This window comes from Microcaecilia unicolor, chromosome 1, assembly GCF_901765095.1.
Source record: "Microcaecilia unicolor chromosome 1, aMicUni1.1, whole genome shotgun sequence".
Taxonomy (NCBI): domain Eukaryota; kingdom Metazoa; phylum Chordata; class Amphibia; order Gymnophiona; family Siphonopidae; genus Microcaecilia; species Microcaecilia unicolor.
This window is the reverse complement of record NC_044031.1, coordinates 73,569,441-73,592,943: the sequence shown is the minus strand read 5'-3', so window position 1 is coordinate 73,592,943 and position 23,503 is coordinate 73,569,441. Positions and strand designations below refer to the sequence as shown.

Genomic DNA, 23,503 nt, shown 5'->3' with positions numbered 1-23,503 from the left:
CACCACTGGCTCTGACAAAATGGCCCAGAGTACTTAAGCAGTAAGTTTGCCCTCTACATGCCTTTGAGGCCTCTAAGATTTTAAGGAGAATCACTATTGGTATACCCATCAAAAGAAATTGCACAATGTGATACCCACCAGTAAGCCTTCTAAGGTGTAGCCCCCACACTCTAGAATTCACTCCCAGAGGGGCTATACTTAACTTGACTATCTGTACTTTCAGGAAACAGGTGACAGTTTGGCACTTCTCCCAAGCCTTTAATACATGTGGCGACTATCTACTCACTCCACATCTGTAACTAAGACCAGTTCCACAAACAAAGTTCAACAGTATATCTAATTTGCCTTCAATTTAGCCACCCATCTATTTATCCCAATGACTCTGTACTACTCACCTTGTCTCGTCTACATGTCTCAACTGCAAATGCCTCTTCAGCAGCCTGTTAAGATTTTTCATTGTACCTTTATGTGCATCATATCTGTTATTTTATTGTTCTAATGTGTGTCTATTAAGGTTTGTCATTTGTATTTTGCTGACATTGTATTTATTATATCTATGATTTGGATGGGCCAGAGGAGTGGCTGGCTATGTCAGTAAACACATGGATCTCTACTACACATTAGCAGTCACGACTGACAATAACACAGTTGCACTTACCACCACTTCCCAAGTATAGCCCTTGCTCAAAGTGGTGCTTCACTTTTACCCAGGGGCGTAGCCAGACCTCAAGGTGGGAGGAGGCCAGAGCCCAAGGTGGGGGGGGGGGGCACATTTTGGTCACCGCCCCACTGCCTCCCCCCCTCCGCCGCCTCGCCGCCCTGCTGTTCCCCACCCACTGCCACCGCTGTACATCTTCTTGGCTGGTGGGGGTCCCCAACCCCAGCCAGTTGAAGCGCCATCGCAGCAACTACCTTGGCTGGTGGAGGGTCCCCAACCCCTGCTGGCTGAAGACTTCGTCCAGTGCTGGTCTCCGGCGCTGCTGTGTTGCCTACCCTGCTCTTTCTTCCCTTCACATCCAGCATGCTCCTTTTAGTGAAACTGAGCATACTCAGTTTCACTAAAAGGAGCGTGCCAGACATGAGGGGAAGAGAGAGAGCAGGGCAGGCAATGTGGCGGCACCGCTGTAGACCAGCGCTGGATGAAGTCTTTAGCTGGTGGGGGTTGGGGACCCTGCCAGCCAACCAGGGGCCCAGAGCAAATTTGGGGGGGCCCAGACCCCCTTGGCCCCACGTAGCTATGCCACTGATTTACCAGAGCCCTGTAGGAGCACTGTGTGCTTAATTATGACCAAACTCCTTAATATTTATTCATCTATTATTAGGCTTTCAAATGGTTTAAAACTCTTCAGAAAGGGCCAAATTCTATAAATGGTGCCTTCAAAATTGGCGCCAAAAAAACCACATGCTTAGCGCAATTCTATAAACTATGCGTAATGTTAGGCATAGTTAATAGAATACGTTTGCACACTGTTCTTGCGACTAAAATTTAGGCGCACCCATTTAGGCTACATGAAACCAGGCCTAAATACCCATGACTAACTTAGGAAGAGACCAGGTGTATTCCATAATAGTGTGCATAGTTTTTTGAAATGCCCATGACGTGCCAATTCCATGCCTGTGGCCATGCCTCTTTAGAATTAGAATTTACATGCACAATGTTATAGAATATGCCTACCAAGTTGTGCATGCAAATTCTAATTAAAGTCAATTAGTGTCACTAATTGGTTGTAAAGTACCAATTATTGGCACTGACTGGATTGTTAATCAATTAAGTTATAGGCAAATTAGGCCTTGCGGCCAAATTAGCCCACATAAGACGCCATATATAGAATTTAGAGGAAAGTGTATAACACCTGCCAGCATTTACAGTGATTTTCACAGCCAGATATCAAGTTACTTGCTTCAAGACATTACCTCTAAATAATGTACTGACATTTCTTGCTGCATTAGGGGTCCTTTTACTAAGGTGCCCCGAAAAATGTCTGAGCACAGATCCATTTATCAGCGCACTCCTGTACAAAATCCCTTTTTTTTATTTTGGCCAAAAATGGACTTGTTGCAAAATGAAAATTGACAAGCGTCCATTTTGGGTCTGAGACCTTACTGCCACCCATTGACTTAGCGGTAGGATCTCACATGTTAACCGGGCGGTAATGGACTAAACGCATAGAATGCCTTTTACTGCCCGGTTAGCGCCGTGCGCCAAAAAATAAAAATTATTTTCCAGTGCACATAGTGGACGCACGTAAAAAATAAAATTAACGCCCGGGCCACGCGGTAGCCGGGCGGTAATTCCAAATTGTAAAAGGGCCCTTTAGATTCTTAACGTAAAGATACTATGGGCCTTTTGGAGACTGAGTGCTCTGACACAGGCTATGATTCAGCAACCCACAGAAGTTTCCTCTGTGTCAAACAAAATATTCTCAGCTTCTCATGGGATCCATAGCATGTCTTTCAAAAAAAGATAACTAATCACAAGGAAAAAATATGTAGAACTATGTCTTATCTAGGCTGATACTGATGAGTTCAATAATTCATTGCTTTCTGCCTACAGAAATAGCTGGTGCTGAAAAATTATAGCTTTAAAATGGATTGAAAATACGGAACTTAGAAAATATGGAAAAAACCCTCAGGCAGGAGGGTTGTGTAGGGAAGAGAGAGTCATGCTCAGAGAGTTGGCTGTTCTTCTCTGTGACTTTCTCCTCCATTACCAACTCCTGACTCTATTAACTAATGTAAGAAAGGGTGAGCTAGATTGTAAGCTCTTTGAGCAGGGACTGTCTTTTGTGTATGGTGTACAGCGCTGCGTATGCCTTGTAGCGTTTTAGAAATGATAAGTAGTAGTAGTGAGCACTATCACTTTTAATGCATATTATTTTACTGCAGGTCCAGCTTAGGGGTCCTTTTACTTAAGGGTAGTAAGCCCTTAGGAGGAGATTCTATATATGGCACCTAAAAAATCAGTGCGGACATTAATGCCGACTAAGAATATTCTATAAGTGGTGCCTGGATTTAGTCGCAGTATATAGAATATTCTTAGATGATATCCCGGAACCTAAACCTACGCACATCCATTTACACCAATGAAAATGTGGCGTAAATCTAGGTGTGTAGATTTAGGTGCACTGGGCCATATATTATAACTATGCACATAAATTTCAGAATGCCCACGAAACACCCATTTCTCCGCCCATAGACACACCCCTTTTTGCCTGTGTGTGTGTTAGAAATTAGGCGCACTACATTACAGAATTCTAATTATTACCAATTAGTGCTTATTATTGCTTGTTAAGAGCTGTTATCAAGGCTGATTAGCTTGTTAAGCCAATTAAGTTATGCACATTTTTATAGAATACACTTGAATTTCAGCGTGGATCTCTAGGCGTGCTGTATAGAATCCAAGAGTTAACATGCATTTAGCGCACAAACACAGGCTACTGTAGAAACACATTAAAAGTGTTTTATGGCATGCAGTAACCCACCCATTACCCATTGTTTTAGGAGGGAGCGTGTCATGGGCGGAAAATGGGTGTTTCCACGTTATCCAGCTAGCGAGTTATGTCAGGTAAGTATTTCTAGTGCTTCATTCCCACGGCTGATCGTCTCTTGTGTCATCCTTTACTCCTTTTTGGATTGCTATGCTCATGCCCTTCCCATGGCCACACCTCACAGGCACGCATACTTACACCAGCCATAAAGCTGACCTAAGTATGTGCACCTAAATGTGACAGGGATTTGCATATGTTACAGTATTCTACAAGTTATGCTCATAAGTGGGAGCCCTGCCTATGTCATGCCCTGTGTACACTCCCCTTGCAAACACGTTCTATGTAAGTTGACTGGGTATTTGCAGAACAGCATTTACGTAGCACACTAGCATATACCCACATCAGTGCACACCTATACATGTATGTGATAGTATTCTAAACATTTACATATGCAATGGGTGCATAATGTTAGCACATAGTTTTATCAAAAGGGTCCCTATGCTTTTCCACAGGTAGGGTACATGGATGTAGCCAGTAACTTCAGGTCTGAATTACAGAGCTGCATGGGAACAGGGTGAGCAGGAATCCTGCACTTCCTGTGGGAAACCCACAGAGATCCCCTCCAGGTCCATGGGACACCCGCAGGGATGGACGCAGGTCCTTCAGGGATCCTGGGGGGGATGGACACAGGTCCTGCAGGGTTCCCGCGGAAGTGTAGTGCCAGATTGGTCCACCTATCCTTTCCTTGTGTCTAAACTAGCTTAGCAATTATAATAGCACTAAAAAATTAATAATTATGGTTGACAGCACTGAAATCTCCATAAGCACTGAGAGAGGGAGTTATCAACATGGGCTACTGTTAAGTTGGGCTATTTTACTACGTCAGGTTATTTTAGTAGAGGAGACGGGCAGAGATGGAGGATATTACTTGCAAAGATGGGCAGGGATGGAAGAGGGACCAGCGGGGATGGGTGAAATTTCTGTCCCCGTGCAACTCTCTAGTCTGAATGAATGTGGTCATGGAAATCTAAAAAGAAAAAATCTCTCCCCCCACCTAACGATTTTCAAAGCTATTTAACTAGCCAGGCATGTCTGCTGACCGATTAAATAGCATATTGGCACTTCACTGCTAATATTGCCAGTTATTGCCTAGAGCATAACCAGCTATATCATGCAACTTGTCCAGTTAGGCTCCGATATTCAGCATCTAACTGGATAAGTTTAGCAGTCAAAAAGTACCACATACATAGCTGTCCTATCTTTTACTACTAAAAATTTAGGGGGCCTTTTACTAAAGCTTAGCTCGAGTTATCTGCAGCAGGGCCCATGTTATTCTTATGGGCCCTGCTGCAGATAACTCGAGCTAAGCTTTAGTAAAAGACTCCCTTTAACCAGTTAGTGCTGAATATTGACATAACTGGTTAACTTTTTAGCAGTTAAAAAAAAACCCTGGATATTCAATGCCAGTCGCTGGAAACAGCCCGGCATTGAATATCTGAGTTTAACGCCGCCGGAAGGCAGCAAAAGCGCTGCCCGACACTGGCTGAATATTGGGCCCTCTATTATCACAAGCTGGCAGCCTGGTGGTATGAGTCTCCGTTCTTTTCAGTGCAAAGTCAGCATATTCGAATTTCGCATAATAGAAAGCTGATCTGTGACATACTGACATGTTCCACCTTATTGACAGGCCTGTAAAGCTTCTTCAGCAGCTTTGATAGACAAAGAAATAGGCTAAGAGACAAGGATATTTCTGTAAAGAGCAAAGGAATATGCTAATAAAAATATTTCAGCTATGGGCAAAGGATGTGAACAGAAATAAAGAAAAAAAATCACTCATGTGGTTTCCATTTTAACAATTTTTCCCAAAAACATGAATTTAACTAATTATTTCAGAAACCAAAGATAAAATTAATTGAAATGACTGTACACTCGGCTTTTTTTACTACAGTGAATGTAGAATATGTTGTACCTATCTATGCTTTACAATTTGTTTTAGCAACATATCCCTATCTACTGTATAAAATTTGCTAACATTTGTGTGCATGTCACTCTCTCAGTCACTAAAAAAGTGCCTCTTACACATTATTATGTGCGCTGTTCAGTAATGAATTAGTAGCGATTAAGCTCACCACCCAAAAAAAAATGGCCTATGGGAGCAGGACTTGCTATAGAAATGGAAGGAAATTCATTATGGTAGTTATTTGTGGCAAAGACGCAAGCAAAGGAGCAATAGTGCACACTCCAGTGAAAATATGAACACAAAGGAGTTCATATTTATATCATGCTACCTTTAGAAATTCTCAAAAATGCTTCTATTTTGTGCATATGTGCCTTTATACATTAGGCTCCTACAACAATCCCCAGTAGCGCACAAGTTTTTCCACACATATTTATCCTTGCAGGTGTAAATGTGTGCCCATGCTCTATGTATGTATGTACGTGTAACAGCACACCACAATGTACCTTCCTATTGCCCAGCATTGAATATCCAGGATCAGCACCGATCACGACACTTAAGCAGGCTGCCTCACATGGGCTGAATATTGAATGCCTCTTTGTTTCCTACTAGCCCACAAAAAGTGGGATTTCTTTGACTTTACCTTTAATTTAGCCTGCTTAAACCATTTGGAAACTTCAGTATGGCAGTTATTTACCAGATTACCTGCCTTCAACTCTTCAGAGACAATTTCCATCCACAGCTGAATATCACCTACACAGAGATAACATGAAATACCAAACTGATCTATAACTTGAACAAACAGACTAAGGTAAAGATTTATGTTAAAACAATATTATTAAAGACCCAATAACAATGGCAATGAAAACATCACAAAAATATTTTTCATTCTCAAGAGTATCCCAACCCTCCCCCCCAATCTTCCCAACACTCAACCTAGAACCACAATAAATAAAGATAGAGAGCTTGGACTCTAAAAGCTCCGTACCAGCCCATCCCCCACCCTCTCCTTGAAAAGAAATAATAAAGCCTCCCCCATTCCCTATTACCCACCCAAAATTGTAGTACGAAGTCAAAACAAATAAAAAGCCTTATACCAATCTATTCAGCTATAGGTTGTGACCTAATCGGTAACATAAATTCCCCATGTTGATTGAGAACAAAACTTCTTGCTCATGGTGCCAAAGACTGACTATATGGGTCACTGATAAAAAGAGAGGAGATAATACAGAGCCTTGTGGAAGGCCACAGTGAAGAGAAACCACCTAAAATTCCTTACCCTCTCAGACTATCTTCTATGTCCTGCCAGTAAAAAATGAGGACACCCAAGAAAATACCATCCCGGCAATCCTAAGTCCCACAGCCTCTTCAACAGTAAATAGTAGGTAACTGTATCAAAGCTGTGGAGTAATCCAAAAAAACTCAAGAGAGCATCCTTATGCTTGTCTAAGCTACAGCAAATGTCACTCAAGAGAGATACTAACAGAATTTCCATCCCGTGACCACTCCAAAATACAGACTGTCTTGGGCTAAGTCTATTCCCCATTTCCAGAAACTTCACTAGTTGTGTATTCCATAAACCTTCCAAGAAAAGAGAGAAACTGGCTGATAAGAACTCGTCACTGTTAAGGACTGGCTGCTTCAGTACCTCCAGAAACTGACCTTGGGTTAGTAATGCATTCACATTCTGGAATGTAATGGTTCCAACCCATTTCCCAATTGCCTTTAAAAGTCCAGTTGGAATAGGATTTGACCACATGACATTGCCCTCACCTTTCTCCTTTCTATTATCCTTAGATGACTATTTTCAGATGTTCCACAGAATTTGTTCAGCTCTGTACCTTGGGATGGATGGATATATAGATAGATAGATAGATAGATAGATAGATAGATAGATAGATAGATAGATAGATAGATAGATAGATAGATAGATAGATAGATAGATAGATAGATGGATTAAAAAATTCTCAAAGACCAACCGATTCCAATGTAAATTTCAGAGATGAGAGCTCAGTTGACTTTTAGACTCACTCCATATAATAAAAGTATTATAAAATTTGCAAATCAGTAGTCAAGTCAACTTTAGTATAAGTAAACTCAAATTATATCTGACTACAGATTTGTACTTTTCAGATTCAATTTTTGTCACAAGATTAAGCTTGCTCCATTTTCTGTTACGTACACTAGAAATGCATTTCTTAGCATTTCTAATAAAATCACAGTCTGTTTGTATCATATGAAATATTGAGAACAACAAAGTAAGAAGTTCATTCTGTTTTGATAGATTTTTTTTCCCACCACATTTATCACTCAAACACTAGAGCACAAATAGGAAACAAATAAAAAAAAAACTTGTGGAAGAAAAAAAAAACAGGTCAATTACTACAAACTAACTGAGAAAATACCCAGGGAAAGGATTAATAACCCAGTGCCCTTGAATGCACAAGCAACTGGTCTTCTACATCCATTTGAAGAGAATGGGACGATGAAGCATAGAAATCCATTCTCACAATAGCATTTTAATTCATTTCAAATTATTTTCAAAACCGATATTCAAAAATATGCAAATAACTTTGATGGAGTTGATGTATCTCCTAGAAAAGTGGAGGAGTGGCCTAGTGGTTAGGGTGGTGGACTCTGGTCCTGAGGAACTGAGTTAAATTCCCACTTCAGGCACAGGCAGCTCCTTGTGACTCTGGGCAAATCACTTAACCCTCCATTGCCCCAGGTACAAATAAGTACCTTTATATAATATGTAAGCCGCATTAAGCCTGCCATGAGTGGGAAAGTGCGGGGTACAAATGTAATTAAAAAAAAAAGAAAAGGAGAGAGAGAGATCACACATCACTCACCACTCCTGGGACAGGAAAGTATGAAATAAAGTTTTATATACAACGAAGGGGGAAAATAAAGAAAATGAGTTATTCATGAGGAGGTGTCGCAAAGGGGGAAGGACCTGGTTTCACTCCCTAAATCATAAAAAGTAGGGAAGGGAAAAGATAAAAGAGGAAACACCCATAGAGAAAACACTACACAGTGCGTGTTTTTGATGCATGCTAAAGCCCCCTTTTACAGCAGTGGATAAAAGGCGGTCTCTTTTCCTTTTTTAAAGAAATGTCCATGTGGTAAGTGAAGCGAAAAAATGGAGCCAAAAGACCTCTCTCAGATGGTGTCCACACCACAGTCTTTATTCAAATCGATAAAATCAGCGACCCGACACGAGTCATGTTTCGGCCCTGTCGGCCTGCGTCAGGGGTCTAGGAATTTGTTAGACAGTATATATTCCTAGAGCAGTTGGATTACAGCCAAATCTCATATGGTTTCTCACTCCTCTGTAACTGGAATCTGTAAGGTTGGCAGCCAGCAGGGATGACTGGATCCAAGACAGGAGGCCTTGAGCCAAAGGGTTGTCAGCATGTGGTCCAATAGAGATCAAGCGAACACTTATCTCTGTAGAGATTGTTGAAATTGCAAAACCTGCTCCTGCCACGCTGCCTCTGAAACCGCCGTCCTCAGGCTGGAACTACTGCCGCAAGCCGTGCACAGTTACTGCACCCCCACTGCCTGTCCAAATTCCTAGACCCCTGACGCAGGCTGATAGAGCCGAAACACAAATCATGTCGGGTCGCTGATTTTATCGAGTTGAATAAAGACTGTGTTGTGAACACCATCTGAGAGAGGTCTTTTGGCTCCATTTTTTCGCTTGGCATTTGATCTTCAGTGGAGAGGTCACCTTCTATTGGCGTTGACATATGGTAAGTGAACCACTTACCGTATGGCCATTTCAGGGGGAAGCATTTACCATCACCCATTGAGGTGGTGGTAACGGCTCCTATGCTAACCCAGCGGTAACCGAGTAGCATGTGGTACTGCCTGATTGCCGCTGGGTAAACATTGGTGCTACTGGGTATGGGAACGATCTCTGGGCTGCTGTGATAGGCAGGTGGTATTTCCTGTTTGGCGTGTAGGAAGCCCACAGTGGGTTTACTGCCACTTTATAAAAGGGCCCCTCACTGAGGCTGGCGATCTGGCCTCATCTCAAATATGCATTTTAAATTGGGCTAAAATTGGTAGCTTTTAACAGCACAGAAAGGGTTAGAAGAAGATTATAGTAGATAATATGTGATCTCCATCTTACTAATGATATCTTTGTATTCTGCACAGGAAAATAAGAAGAAACAGTTTGACAGATACTATAATTAAATTCTTCTAAGGGCCCTAGGTAAAGATCACTAACATCTGAGAAATGCACAAAGATTAATGGCTCAATTAAACTAAATTTGGGACTCCGAAATATTTCTGGTACAAAGATATTCAGCAGCTTAAATGAAAACAAATATTCATAGGCACAGGTGCAGCATCAATAGGGCACAGTGATGCATGAGCACGACCAAACTGAAGATCAGCATCTCAACATTCTTGTTCCTTAGCTTCATGGCTGCAGAAAACATTTTGGTGCACTGCCAAATTAAGTACAGTAGTCACCCTATGCCCCTGTTCACAGAAATAATGAATTTGATGGGAAACAGGGGACTCGAGCTCAACAAGTCTGCCCATTCTGATGCAGTGCCAAAGAACCCACCTAGTTTTGCTTTAGTTTTATGTTTTAGTTATTTTATCTGTCGTACCCATATATAGGGGCCCTTTTACTAAGGTGTGGGTAGTGCAAAAGCTGTTGTTGGGGGCATTCCCAGCATCTTCCCATACAGCTACCCCAGAAAAAGAACCTTTACCACATGCTAAGGGCTCTTTTTACTAAGCGGCGGTAAGCCCAATGCGGGATTACAGCTCGCTATAATGGAAGTATCGCTAGGCTACCGCAGCAGCCCGGCGGTACTTCCCACCCCTACCGCACCATCATTTATGGTGCTACAAAAATTGTGGGAGCAACAAGAATTGGATCTATTACTTGGGATTCTGTCTAGTAGTTGTGACCCGGATTGGCCTGTTGAAGATAACCCGCTGTGCTAATGAATCTTTCGACTGATCTAGTATGGCATATCTTGTGTTCTTATGTTCCTAATCCCTAGAATAATTTCCACACCTATGCAGTTCATTGTCTTTCCTCTTGGAGAACACCAACATACAAAAGTCCATAACAAATGAAACCATATATTGATAGATTTTGCCAAGTTGACATTCCCTTGGCTGCACAAGGCAACACCGTGAACTCTTCCTTATGGCACTCCCCCCCCCCCCCCCCAATGTTACTGTTTAGGTAAGGATACCAGGCTCAAAGTTTAGTTAACCACTTAAAATAGTCCACGCCATGATACTCCCTTAGATATGTCCATTCTATAAAGCAGTATCTCTACCCCCAATCTTAGGTTCTCTGATTCATGTCATGGAGGGGCATTTTCGAAAGGGACGTCCAAGTTTTGATGAGGACATCCTCGCAAAACGTCCTCATCCAGGGGCGGGGAAACCCGTATTTTCGAAACAAGTTCATAAGTAATGCCATACTGGGAAAAGACCAAAGGTCCATCGAGCCCAGCATCCTGTCCCCGACAGCGGCCAATCCAGGTCAAGGGCACTTGGCAAGCTACCCAAACGTCCATCTTTCATTTCGATAATACCGTCAGGTACGCCCAAATCCTGAAATTTGGTCATCCTTAGAGATGGTTGTCCCTAGACTTGGTCGTTTCTGATTTCGATAATGGAAACCAAGGACGTCCATCTCAGAAACAACCAAATGCAAGCCATTTGGTCATGGGAGGAGCCAGCATTTGTAGTGCACTGGTCACCCTGACATGCTATGACACCAACCGGGCACCCTAGGGGGCACTGCAGTGGACTTCATAAATTGCTCCCAGGTACATAGCTCCCTTACCTTGTGTGCTGAGCCCCTCAACCCCCCCCCCCCCAAAAAAAAACCCACTACTCACAACTGTACACCATTACCATAGCCCTTACGGGTAAAGGGAGCACCTAGATGTGGGTACAGTGGGTTTCTGGTGGGTTTTGGAGGGCTCGCTGTTTCCTCTACAAACGTAACAGGTGGGGGGATGGGCCTGGGTCTGTCTGCCTGAAGTGCACTGCAGTACCCACTAAAACTGCTCCAGGTACCTGCATACTGCTGTGATGGACCTGAGTATGACATCTGAGGCTGGCATAGAGGCTGGCAATCAATATTTTGAAAGATGTTTTTTGAGGGTGGGAGGGGGTTAGTGACCACTGGGGGAGTAAGGGGTGGTCATTCCCAATTCTCTCTGGTGGTCATCTGGTCATTTCAGGCACCTTTTTGTCCCTTGGCCGTAATAAAAACACGACGAGGTAAAGTCATCCAAGTGTTTGTCAGGGACGTCCTTGTTTCTTTCGATTATGGGTCGAGGACATCCTAGTGTTAAGCACACCCAAGTCCCATCTTCACTACGCCTCTGATATGCCCCATTGAACTTTGGCCGTCCCCGCGACGGAAAGCAGTTGGGGACGTCCAAATCGGCTTTCAATTATACTGATTTGGACGACCTTGTGGGAAGGATGCTCATCTTCTGATTTATGTCGAAAGATGGGTGTCCTTCTCTGTCGAAAATGAGCCCATTAGTTTCCTCCTGTACTGACCACCGTAACATTGTCTACTGTGGTTCTAGGGCTACCAATCTCAAAAATCTTCAAACTATTCAGAAATCATCTGTTAACCCTCTTTCCAACTCATGGATAACCACTGGCTCCCCATCTGTTTCTTCCAATTCAAGATTCTCCTGCTTGTCCACAGGGTTTTTATACTGAAGCACCATCTTATCTATCTGCACTTCTTACTCCCTATGTAACCTCTCAATCCCTCTGGTCCCAATCTACAAATTTGCTGGCTATCTCTCTAATGCCCTCAAGATGTACAGCCATCTTTTTCCTTGCCCCTTCTCTTTGGAACGCTCTCCTGAACAGCCTACAGAAGGAGTACTCCTAAAAAGGATTGAAAACCGATCTTTAAATCCACTTTCATACCCTGGCTTTTGACTCTGGAACCCCCAAGGATATTTTCAACTTAGACAGTGGACAAGATAGGGTAGGGTTACTCATAGCTTGCGATATTGTCCAACCTCTAATCTTCTCTGATCTGTCCTGTTTTTATTGGAGTTCTTCTTATTTTACTTGTAATACACTGTAAACTGCTTTGGTGTGCCCACTCAGAAGACAACATTGAAATTCCACTAAACATAAAGATGAAAAACAAGTCATTGGAATAGGTCAGATAAGTGACTACTCTGTGGAGTCTTTATCAGGGGCATGGCCAGACACCCAATTTTGGGTGAACTTGAGGCCAAAGTGGGTGGACATGAGAACTCTGCCCTACCCCCACTACCCCCTGCTCAGCATCTCTCCCTCCCTCCTCCCTCTAGGCAATCGGGCAAATCTCAAATCTTTCCCTCCCCCCCCCACCTCAATGTACCCCCACCAGCCCCCGAACCTTCCCTCTGACCTGGTTCAGTATATGCGGAAACAGGAAGTTGCATCAGAGGGAAGACTCAGGGTCAATGTGAGCAGTGGGTATCAGTCACTGCTCACTGCTGGCAAAGAAACAAAGGCTTTCAAAGGTAGAGGGGGTTGGGGGGTGGAGTTGAGATGCTAGGAGAGGAGGAAGAGGTGCCAGAAGTCTTCAGCTACAGGGGCCAAGTCAGAGATGCACCACCTTGGTCGTTATACTGTATCAGGTGGCCTTCCTGCAAATGGAAAATGTTTGAGTTGGGAATTCTTAGCACTTTTATATCTGTACAAAGTAACTTAATTTTAACTTAATCATCAAGAGCATCTCTTGCTGCTTTAATGCACTAGTCCCCTTTCTGTCATTTCTTTAGCTAGATACTAAATTTAAAAGCAAGAAATATCTCATTGCTGCATTGCCCTTAATTGAAACTAAAAGTACTGTCTTTGTGTACTTGCTCTACTGAGTAGCAATATTTTTGACAAGTAAAACTGCCAAAATGAATTTGCCAATCCTCAAGAGTTTCTGTGTTCTTGAAAAATACATTTGAGCATATATTTCTTTTCATTACTAATATGAAAATCCAATTGTAAAGCATTTTGGGATACTTTTGTATGAAAAAGGTTATATAAAAATCGTATTGTACCATGCTATTAATTTTGAGACAGAAAAAGAGTGAGTCAGAACTGCACAAAACATTGTCTCCAGCTATTGCTGACTGAACTGGCGCTTGCTGTGCAGAGAGCTCACTTTGGAGAAGTGCCCAGCTGAATAAATCCTTCTGTTAAACACACACAACAATCATGCAGAGTTATTTGTTATTCCAAAGCTTTTAAATGTCAACAGAAAGCAGAGCCTGAACAAACACCCCAAAACTCAGGAGGCTAGTGGAAAATTCCACAGTTGATCTATTTTGCAGAAAAACATAAATAATGCTGTAGGGACTAGGCAATAAATCTAGCATGCCCTCACAACAAATAAATAAACAAATAAATAAATCAAAATTAGAAGCACTTTAAAATGTCACTTGATTGCTGTTAGAATAAGAGTTAGCTTAGCCACAATGGAAGTCAACAATAGAGTGGTAATGCTACTCAGAATCCTAATAAATACATTGGAAAATAGCATGAGCATTTCACTTAGGAGCCCTTTAACTAAGCCGCGTAAGTGTCTACGTACACCCAACGCACATCAAAATGGAGTTACCGCTCGACTACTGATTGGCTTTTTCATTTTGATTTTGCCGCACGTTCATTTTCGGCAAAATTTTTTAAAAAGGCCTTTTTTACCGGCACACTGAAAAATGGATCAGCGCACGGCCAAAACCCATGCTTACACTTCAGCAAGCCATTTTTCAGCGCACCTTAGTAAAAGGACCCCTTACTGAGAAGAAATGAGTGACATCATGATTTTGGCATCTCCTGCTTTCTTCCAAAGGGTATGAAATTAAGCCTAGTACATGGGGCAATTTGTAGGTCCAAAGGGACAAAGTGGGAGAGCTTCTAAATTTCAGGAGAGGAAGTGAATGAATCTAGGGTAGAATTCTAGAAGAGCAGACAACTGATATACCTGCAGTTGTGTCAATGAGAATTTTCACAGAGTGGCTTGAAAGGACATGGGTGGGGAGAGAAGAGACATGGAAGGCGACATCCAGGTGAAGAATCTGATGAAAGGCTTAATTGAAAGACTGAACCATTACTATCCCCATGCTAGGAAGTTTAATAACATTCTAGAAGCCTAAGGAGTTCCCGTATCTTTCCCTAAATCTGAAGAATATCAGAATCTCACATCCCCCCTCCCATCCAACCCTGACTACCCTATACTGTAGGAGTTCAGGCCTCGAGTGCTGCAAACAAGCCAGATTTTCAGAATACCCTAATAAATATGCATGAGATGGATTTACAGACCTATTTCTTGCATACTCATTAGGGATATTCTGAAAACCTGGCTTATTGGTGGCAATTGTAACCTGAGCTCCTGCATCCCTGCTGTAGGCACTGGAAAGGCTGCATCTTATAGTCTGCTAATGTATCAGGGTTCACAAAAATGAGCTCTACAAGAACTGGTTAGCTGCAAAAAGTCTCATACCTCTACAATGTCAATGACAGCAAAGAACTTGGTCCTCTGGTAACCTATTGCTTGGAAATACATTTACTAATAGGCTAATCAGGGTGTGCATCTCCGTCTCAACAAAGAAACATTTCCTTAAGTTAACATCATTAACTCACCTCACCAACCCTCTCAACTATGAAAGCTTACCTTATACAGCTATCCAATTCACTCCCTCCCTTCTTCCCTCTTCCCTTCTTGATCGCTACACACTACTAACTGTATCTGATATCCTGATATGACAATGTCAACAAATCTATGTAAGCCACATTGAGCCTGCAAATAGGTGGGGGAATGTGGGATACAAATGCAATAAATAATAATAATAATAATAATAATAATAATAATAAACCCTGAACCTTCCTCTCTCCAACTTTATATCACAGCTCCTTATCTTGAATTTACCTTCTTATGGAAAAGCTGTCTCCTCTTACTTTATTGTTGCCTAAAAACTATTGTCAGTATATATTTCTACCGATGAGCTATTGCAATAAATATTGAGTTGAGAGCACTAAGCTACCTGAGACATTTCCAGAGGGTGTTATATAAACTGGCCCTTGATCCCTTGTTGATGATTTTGGAGACTAGATGGTAAATGCCACAGAGAAAAGACTGTCTCTTATGCAAATCTGTTCACTGTTATATATATCCAGTATAACTATAGAAATAAACCGGCTAATATACAGCCACTGGCACTAAAACTGGAAATTCAATGCAGGGCCCTGTGCAGTCTTTCGCATTGAATTTACTGTTTTTCATAAGCCAGCTAGCACATACCCAGTTAAGTCAATATTCAGACTTAACTGGCCATGGGCTAGCGAATAAACACAGGACAGTTATTTACGTGGTCCTATTTATGCTCTAAACATGGCTGGTTAGCTCTGAAAATGATCGATTAATGCTGGTGTGGAGGCTGGCTACGTCGGGAGGGGGAGCCCCCCCCCCCCCCGACGTAGCCAGCCTCCACTTCAGCGCTAACTGATCATTTGTAGTGCCACTAAAAATGACCAAGTAGCGAGTTAATCGGTCGGCAGCCATTCCCGGCCGGTTAACTCACTTTGCATATCGGCCGGAATATGCAGAAGAAGTAGTATAAGGATGTTAAAGCTTCTGTCAAATGAATATATATGTTCGGTAATATAACTTTTATTTGGAACATTATCTGTACGGTATCAGGCGAGTTCCCACCTAAACAGTTCCCACTGGACATGAACTACAGTTTGTATTTATCTATTTATTTACTTATTTATGACATTTCGATCCCAGCTTAAACATGAATTAGGTTGAAACCTAGATTGGGGGTGTGGGGGCATTGCCCCCCCCCCCCCCCACACACACACACATGAACTGAATGTCTGGAAGGGGAAAGGGGATGTGTAAAAGATAATGTTGTGGGGGTGTGAGGGGGTACTGGCTCCCCAAACGATGTGGAAGAGAAAAGGGAGGGAGATTATTTGTCCTAGAGTTTTTTGTATTTTTTGGGTTACGAGTGGGAATTGTCCTCCCTGGTGTGGTGGGAATTGGTTCAGTGAGAATTGTCCCAGGTGGGAACTGTCCAGATGGGAATTGGTGGGTGGGATCTGTCCAGTGGGAACTGTCCAAATAATCTGTACAGTCTCTCCAAATAATTTGTATTTAAATCTGTGCAACTTGTTAATGAAAAGTACTATGTGAGAAATGCAACTAAATTTTACACTAAAAGCATCGGTTTCCTTGACAGAGATAAATAATACATTTGTAATGGTCAAGGTACAAAGGCAACATTAACTGACCTTATCAAAGTGTGCGATGCAATTAGTGGCAATTTAGTTTAAGCAAAATTGTGTGGCTTTGACCTTACTTCATTATTTTGAAGATTGTTATGCAAACTGTGAGCAACATCTTATGTTCTGAACAAATGAAGAACACTCAGATTGCCAATTAATTTTAACATAACACAAGGCTGGATACATCTTGTTTTACTTAAAATGCAAAAATATAATTATTTGATTTAAGGTTTAAAGAATCTGCAAGAACTTATTTGAGCTCTTACTTTTAATAGCTACCTTAGGACTTAGAAGAGACAACATTAAATTTTGTAGGTGGATTAACAGAATCAAACAAACCTAAATTAATTACATATTAAATCACAGCCTATACATTTTTGGTTAAAATTATTAGATTCTCAGTTTTATGGCAATTTTATGACAGCCTCATAGTATTTTTTTTGTCATTTGAAGGGGCAGCCACAATGGGCAGTAGCAAGTGGGCATTGGTTCTGCCTATTCTCTGATACAGAATCAGAGACTGATCAGGTAGGCCCAGAGAGAAACCTGTTGATATTCCTGGGATGGCGGAGTGGGGGGGGAGGGAATAAGGGATGAGGGATCCTGGGTGGCAGTCTATTCATCTTCTAAGGGTGGAAAGGAGGGTGATCAGGGGGCCTGTTCATCTTCCAGAGGGAGAGAGGGAGAAAGGGATGAATGGGAATGGTAGATTAGAATCATTGGGGTGGAAGGGGGGAGCCTGACTGATATCAACCAGGACCTGCATAAATTCTGGTTGCTTGACAAGTCCAGTCAGATACTGATAGTCATTGATGGTGCCTGGACAAGGCCTGGAATTGAAAATTTGGGGCCTGCTATAATTTATCCAGCGACAGTCAGCATTTAAAAAAAAAAAACAACACTGGACTTAGTGCTTATGAATGAGGAGAGTGTTTCTGATGTTATAGTGGGTGATCATCTGGCATCCAGTGATCAGCAGATGCTGCGATTCAATATTAAGGCAGGTGTGGAGAAGGTTCATTTAAAAGTGAAGGTCTAGGCTTAAAAAAAAACTAACTTTGTTGAGATGGGAAATTACATCAAATAGTTGTTAGTTGGATGGGATCATCTGGAAAAAGTAGGAAAGCAGCGGGCAAAATTGAAAATTTTAAGGACAATAAATCTCTTTTTAAATAAAATAAATACAATTAAGTGAGAAAGAAGGCTACTTTGGTTCTCAAAAGTAGTAGATAAAAAGGCAAGGAAAAAGATTGCAGAAAGAGGAAAACAGGCAACAATATCTGGAAAAGCAAAGCAAAGATGGAAATGGAAGAAAAAATAGCCAATATGGTAAAATGGGGGGGAGGGAGGAAGACATTTCTTTTTAGATATGTTAGTGATAGGAGGAAGTGCAAAGGTAGCATTGTGAGACTCAAGGTTGAAGGGGAAGAATATATGGAAGCTGACAAGGAATACATAATGGCTAACAAGGATAACACGGAATTGCATAACAAACATTTCTGTTCTGTGTTCACGGCTGAAGCACCAGGAGTAGGACTGCAGAAGACAAAGACAAATAGGAATAGAAGTGTGGTAGATTCTGAATGATTTTCAAGGGATTGTGTTCATGGGGAACTAGCTAAACTAAAGGTAGACAAAATGATGGGGTCAGATGGCATGCATCCGAGGGTACTGAAGGAACTTAGGGAAGTTCTAGAGTCTCTGCCATTTCTCAAGAGTCAGGAGTTGTCCCGGAGGACTGGAGAAGGGCAAATGTGGCTCCTCTCCACAAAAATGGAAATAAGGAGGAGGTTGAGCATGGGCATAGTTTGGTCATTTCATTTGAGAGGGCAAAGGGTGTGACTTGGCTTCTTAGCATATTCATTTGCATACATACATATTCATTATGGTTCTTCAAAAAACACACACCCCCAGACTAAAACACTGAATATGAATATATCAAAGCAATGAAGTTTTTTATTTTTGGGGTTTTTTTTACTGAAATGAGCTAGCATCATTGGAAATTTCTCTCATTATACCCCTCACATTCACACAAGGGGAGAGTGAACTTTCTCTAAGCCTGACATGGCACCATCTCTGTTCGCTTTCTCTAAATCCCAGCTCTTTCTCCTTCCTTATCAGCAACACTCCATACCATGCCACATAGATAGAAAAACTAACACCCCCCCTCCCCAAACACCAATATACCTGTTACTTGGAAACTGGAACAATCTGGACTGTTACACATTCCTATACAGACACTACATGCTAGCAGAATCCTTCATCTAAGTTGCACATGCAGAACATGGACAGACCCCTCACATGATACAAAATAGGGAAAAGATGGAGAATAGTGGAAGGATCTTCCAACATAGGACATTATCATGCAAGTAATTGCCAATAAAGCCTCTTGAACAATTAATTACCTGTGTGTTAGTGTCCTATGGTGGATGACCCTTCCACTACTTTCACTCTTTTCCTTTTGAGACTATTCATAGTGGTCATCTGGTCCCCCACCTCCAGGGCTGCCCTGCCCACTGCTGACGCTGACCCCCTTGTTGCTGTATCGCTCTTTTAAATTGGCTGTCAAGACTTCCAGTGGCAGCCTCGCAAGACTTCCACTGCCCTGCCTGAGCCCCTCCCTTATGCACACCACCTTGCAATTGTAACAGTAACGTAGTAACATAGTAAATGATGGCAGATAAAGACTTGAACGGTCTATCCAGTCTGCCCAACAAGATAAACTCATTTTACATGGTATGTGATGCTTTATATGTATACCTGAGTTTGATTTGTCCTTGCCATTCTCAGGGCACAGACCGTAGAATTGTGCCCAGCACTGTTCTTGTACTAAAAGTTCAGAAGCTAACGTCAAAGCCCCTTAAATTTACACTCCAGCCCATCCATATCTATTCAGTTACGATCACAGCATAGACCGTAGAAGTCTGCCCAGCACTGGTTTTGCTTCCCAATTACTGGCGTTGCCACCCAATGTCCACTAAGATTCCGTAGATCCATTCCTTCTAGATAGGATTCCTTTGTGTTTATCCCAGGCATGTTTGAATTCCATTACCGTTTTCATCTCCACCACCTCCCGTGGGAGTGCATTCTACGTGTCTACCACCCTTTCTGTGAAAAAAATACTTTCTGACATTACTCCTGAGTCTGTCCCCCTTCAACATCAATTCATGTCCTCTAGTTCTACCACCTTCCCGTCTCCAGAACAGGTTTATTTGCGGATTAATACGTTTCAACACAGAGCTGCTTGAGAGGCTACTTCATTGGGGGACCATGAACTTTAAGTAAGATCGGGGAGGGGAGAGTGGCCTAGTTATAGAGATTTACAGCTGCCTCTACAATAGCATAAAATTGGGTGGCTGGCATAAATGCGGACTCCTAAATGTTAGGCACATCAATATTTGGTTACACTAGTATTCTATAATAGAACCTAGGCACCTTGGTTCCTTTATGGGACAGGCTCCTATTGCACAACCATGGGATATCTAAATGGAGGTGTCCACTTATAGAATTGCCTCCCTAGAATTAGGAGCTCAGCCTTTTTTTTTTTTTTAATATGAAGCCCAAGGTGCCTATTTTCAATCCAAAATGTAAGATCCTATCATCAACTGAATATATTAACTTAGCCTTTGAAATTGGCCAAAAAGGAACTTGGGAAGATCTGTGGTGGCTACAAACATACAAAATCATAGTAATAGAATAACTAGAATACTTGGACCATAATTCTATAGGCCAACTTTTTGTGTGCTTGTGTCATCCCAACCCAGTCCTTGAGACACACCACACCAGTCAGGTTTTTAGGGCAGCCGCAGTAAATATGCATGAGATAGATTTGTATAAAATAAAGGTAGTATGTGCATATTTATCTCATACATAGACACCAAGAATTCAAAATAATTGGAGTGCCAGACACAATACATATCACTCCTCCCTGGATACAATGAAGGAGCTTGCTCAGTATTGAGGGTGCTTAGCATGGGGGTGCAGAGCTGACTAACAATGCGTAGTGATTGTGTGGATATCTTAAAAATCAGACCAGCTTAATGTATTCCATGGATTGGGTTCAGAATTCCTACAACAAATGGTTTTGTTCTCTGTTTTAAAAGGTTGAATTTTAAAAGGTTATTTGCACTTAGAAAATGTGCCTAGTTTCTGAGATGGATGTGCATCTTGATTTCATTTTCAGATGTTCAAACATCTTTTTGTACAGAGAGCACTTCACACAGTTGTTCTTACTCCCATGAGCATAAGACTTGAGTCTTCTTAATACCTGGCTTTACTAACTGTGAATGATGTCTGCGGCAGGCTTTGTCCTACATTTTGAAATATCAAAGAAACTGAAAAATTACAGTCTTATGCAGTCTAGAAAGGTTGTCATTTTGTAAGTACTGCTAATATAAATAGACATTTTATTCCTTTATTGTACAGTTCATATTAAATGAGTCATAAAAAATGTAAATTTATACAAAACATCCTGAGCAAAATATTGTAATGGCATACAGTAGTCACTGAGAGAGCACATACCAACTTTCATTTCCATCAGGGGTCAGATAAATTATATTTGTGAACAAATATGAAACACAGTGTACATTCCAAATTACTCATCTAGTTATTTGAGCCAAAATATTCACTTCTATGCTGTAAGTATAAATATATAGAGGGTGATATTCAAATTGATTTAAGAGGGCTGGAGAGGCTCAGGCTCGCTTAAATCGCCTGTTCCTGCCCAACTGCCAATATTCAGCAGGCAGTGCCGCTGAATATTGCCTCTGACTGGTCCCCCAAAAATGAGGGCCGGTCATGGATAGACCAGGGGGCGTGTTGGGGAGGAGCCAGGGCTTATTCAGGTGCCAGTGATATTCAGCTGACGCCTGCATAAGCTTAAGCGGGTGAATTTAGGTCAGCTCAAAAGCTGAATAATGAGCCAATCATGGCAGCCATTTTGGAAAGGTGTCGCAAGGGGCAGGAGCGAGGGGGCTCTGCTCCTGCCCCCAATGACCACCACCGGACCACCAGGGATTAAGGTAGACCTGGGGGGGTGGAAAGTACCTGAACTAAAGAGAGGTGAGGGGTTGGGGATTGGGGGGTTGGGACGGGTAGCATTTGGGGGAGGGGAAGTGGTTTGTAGCCATGTATTGGGAGGGGGAGCGGGAGGGGATGAGACACATCGGGTACTTGGGGGGCTTCAATTAAAAAAAAATTAAGCAGGCCAGGGCTGAATATTGGCAGACTATGAATTTTTCCTCCAGAAACTTATCCAAACATTTTTTTAAACCCAGATATGCTAACTGCTGTTAACACATCCTCCGGCAACGAGTTCCAGAGCTTAACTATTCATTGAGTGAAAAATATTTCCTCCTATTTGTTTTAAAAGTATTTCCATGTGATTTCATTTAGTGTCCCCTAGTTTTTGTACTTTTGGAAAGGGTAAAAATCTATTCACTTCTACTTGTTCATCTCCCCTCAGCTAGCCTTTTCTCATATGAGATGAGTTCCAGCCCCTTTGTCATTTTGGTCGCTCTTCTTTGAACCCTTTCTAATTCCGCTTTATCTTTTTGGGATACGGCAACCAGAACTGAAAGCAATACTCAAGGTGAGGTCGCACCATGGAGCAATACAGAGGCATTATGGTATTCTCAGTCTTATTTACTATCCCTTTCCTAATAATTCCTAGCATCCTGTTTGATTATTTTGGCCACCGCCGCTCAATGGGCAGAAGATTTCAGCATATTATCTACAACAACAACAACAACAACAACAACTAGATCTTATTCTTGGATGCTGACCCCCAAAGTGGACCCTACCATCAGGAAACTATGTTTTGGATTATTCTTCCCAATGTGCATCACTTTGCATTTGTCTACATTAAATTTCATCTGCCATTTGGAAGCCCACTCTTCCAATTTCCTAAGTTCTTCCTGCAACCTTGAATAGCTTTGTGACAACTGCAAATGTAATCATCTCACTTGTTCCGATTTCCAGATCACTTATAAATATATTAAATAACACAGGTCCCAGTACAGATCCCTGCAGCACTCCGCTATTCACCCTCCTCCATTGAGAGAAATGGTCATTTAACCCTACCCTCTGCTTTCTGTCTACAGATGATTAAAAAATATAATAAATACATACTGTTAATCTAAATAATTTAAATGACATTTCAAATCGTGAAAATTAAATTTACCAATTTTATTTCTTTAAAACTAAAATTAATCACCAAGTTAAGCAGTTCTGTCTCCTCCTCTTCTCAAGAATACTTCTCTGGATCCCTGTATTGTGGAAAATTATAGGCCAATATCCTCACTTCCTTTTTTCTTAGAAATAGAAGAATTTTTTTTTTGTTTTGCTTATCTCCAAATCTGTTTGGTAGCTTCAGAACTGCTTCATAACTTTTTCTGAAATGTCCATGTCCAATGGGTTTGGAGATAAGTAAAAAAAAAACCCAACTCTGTAAGAAAATAAGATAAAATTTAAAAAATTGGACTGTGAGTTGCAACACTGTAACAAGCCATATAATAAGGGCGTTTTTTATACCGATGAAAAGACCACAGCCATTATTGACAAATGCTGTCTGAGCTCGTTGAGGCATGTTCCTCCTATTATGTTTTAACAGGGTGTACTGAAATTTACTGACAACTGTTGATGTGGAGTTTAAACTTTCTTATATGCCTTTACATATCTGCACAATTGTTAAAAAGCCATTTCCTGCAAATAAAACATGTTTTTTTAGGAGGAAAATGCTAAAGTTAGCATTTACACAAGC

The 23,503-nt window shown here is 41.6% G+C and overlaps 1 protein-coding gene across 1 annotated transcript in view; it reads right to left on the bottom strand.

The window, feature by feature from the left end:
- DPP6 (dipeptidyl peptidase like 6) overlaps positions 1-23,503 on the bottom strand; it is a 931,600-nt gene that overhangs the window by 580,396 nt on the left and 327,701 nt on the right. The window contains 1 exon segment of the mRNA XM_030198448.1: positions 17,569-17,594. Coding sequence (XP_030054308.1) covers positions 17,569-17,594 — 26 coding nt within the window.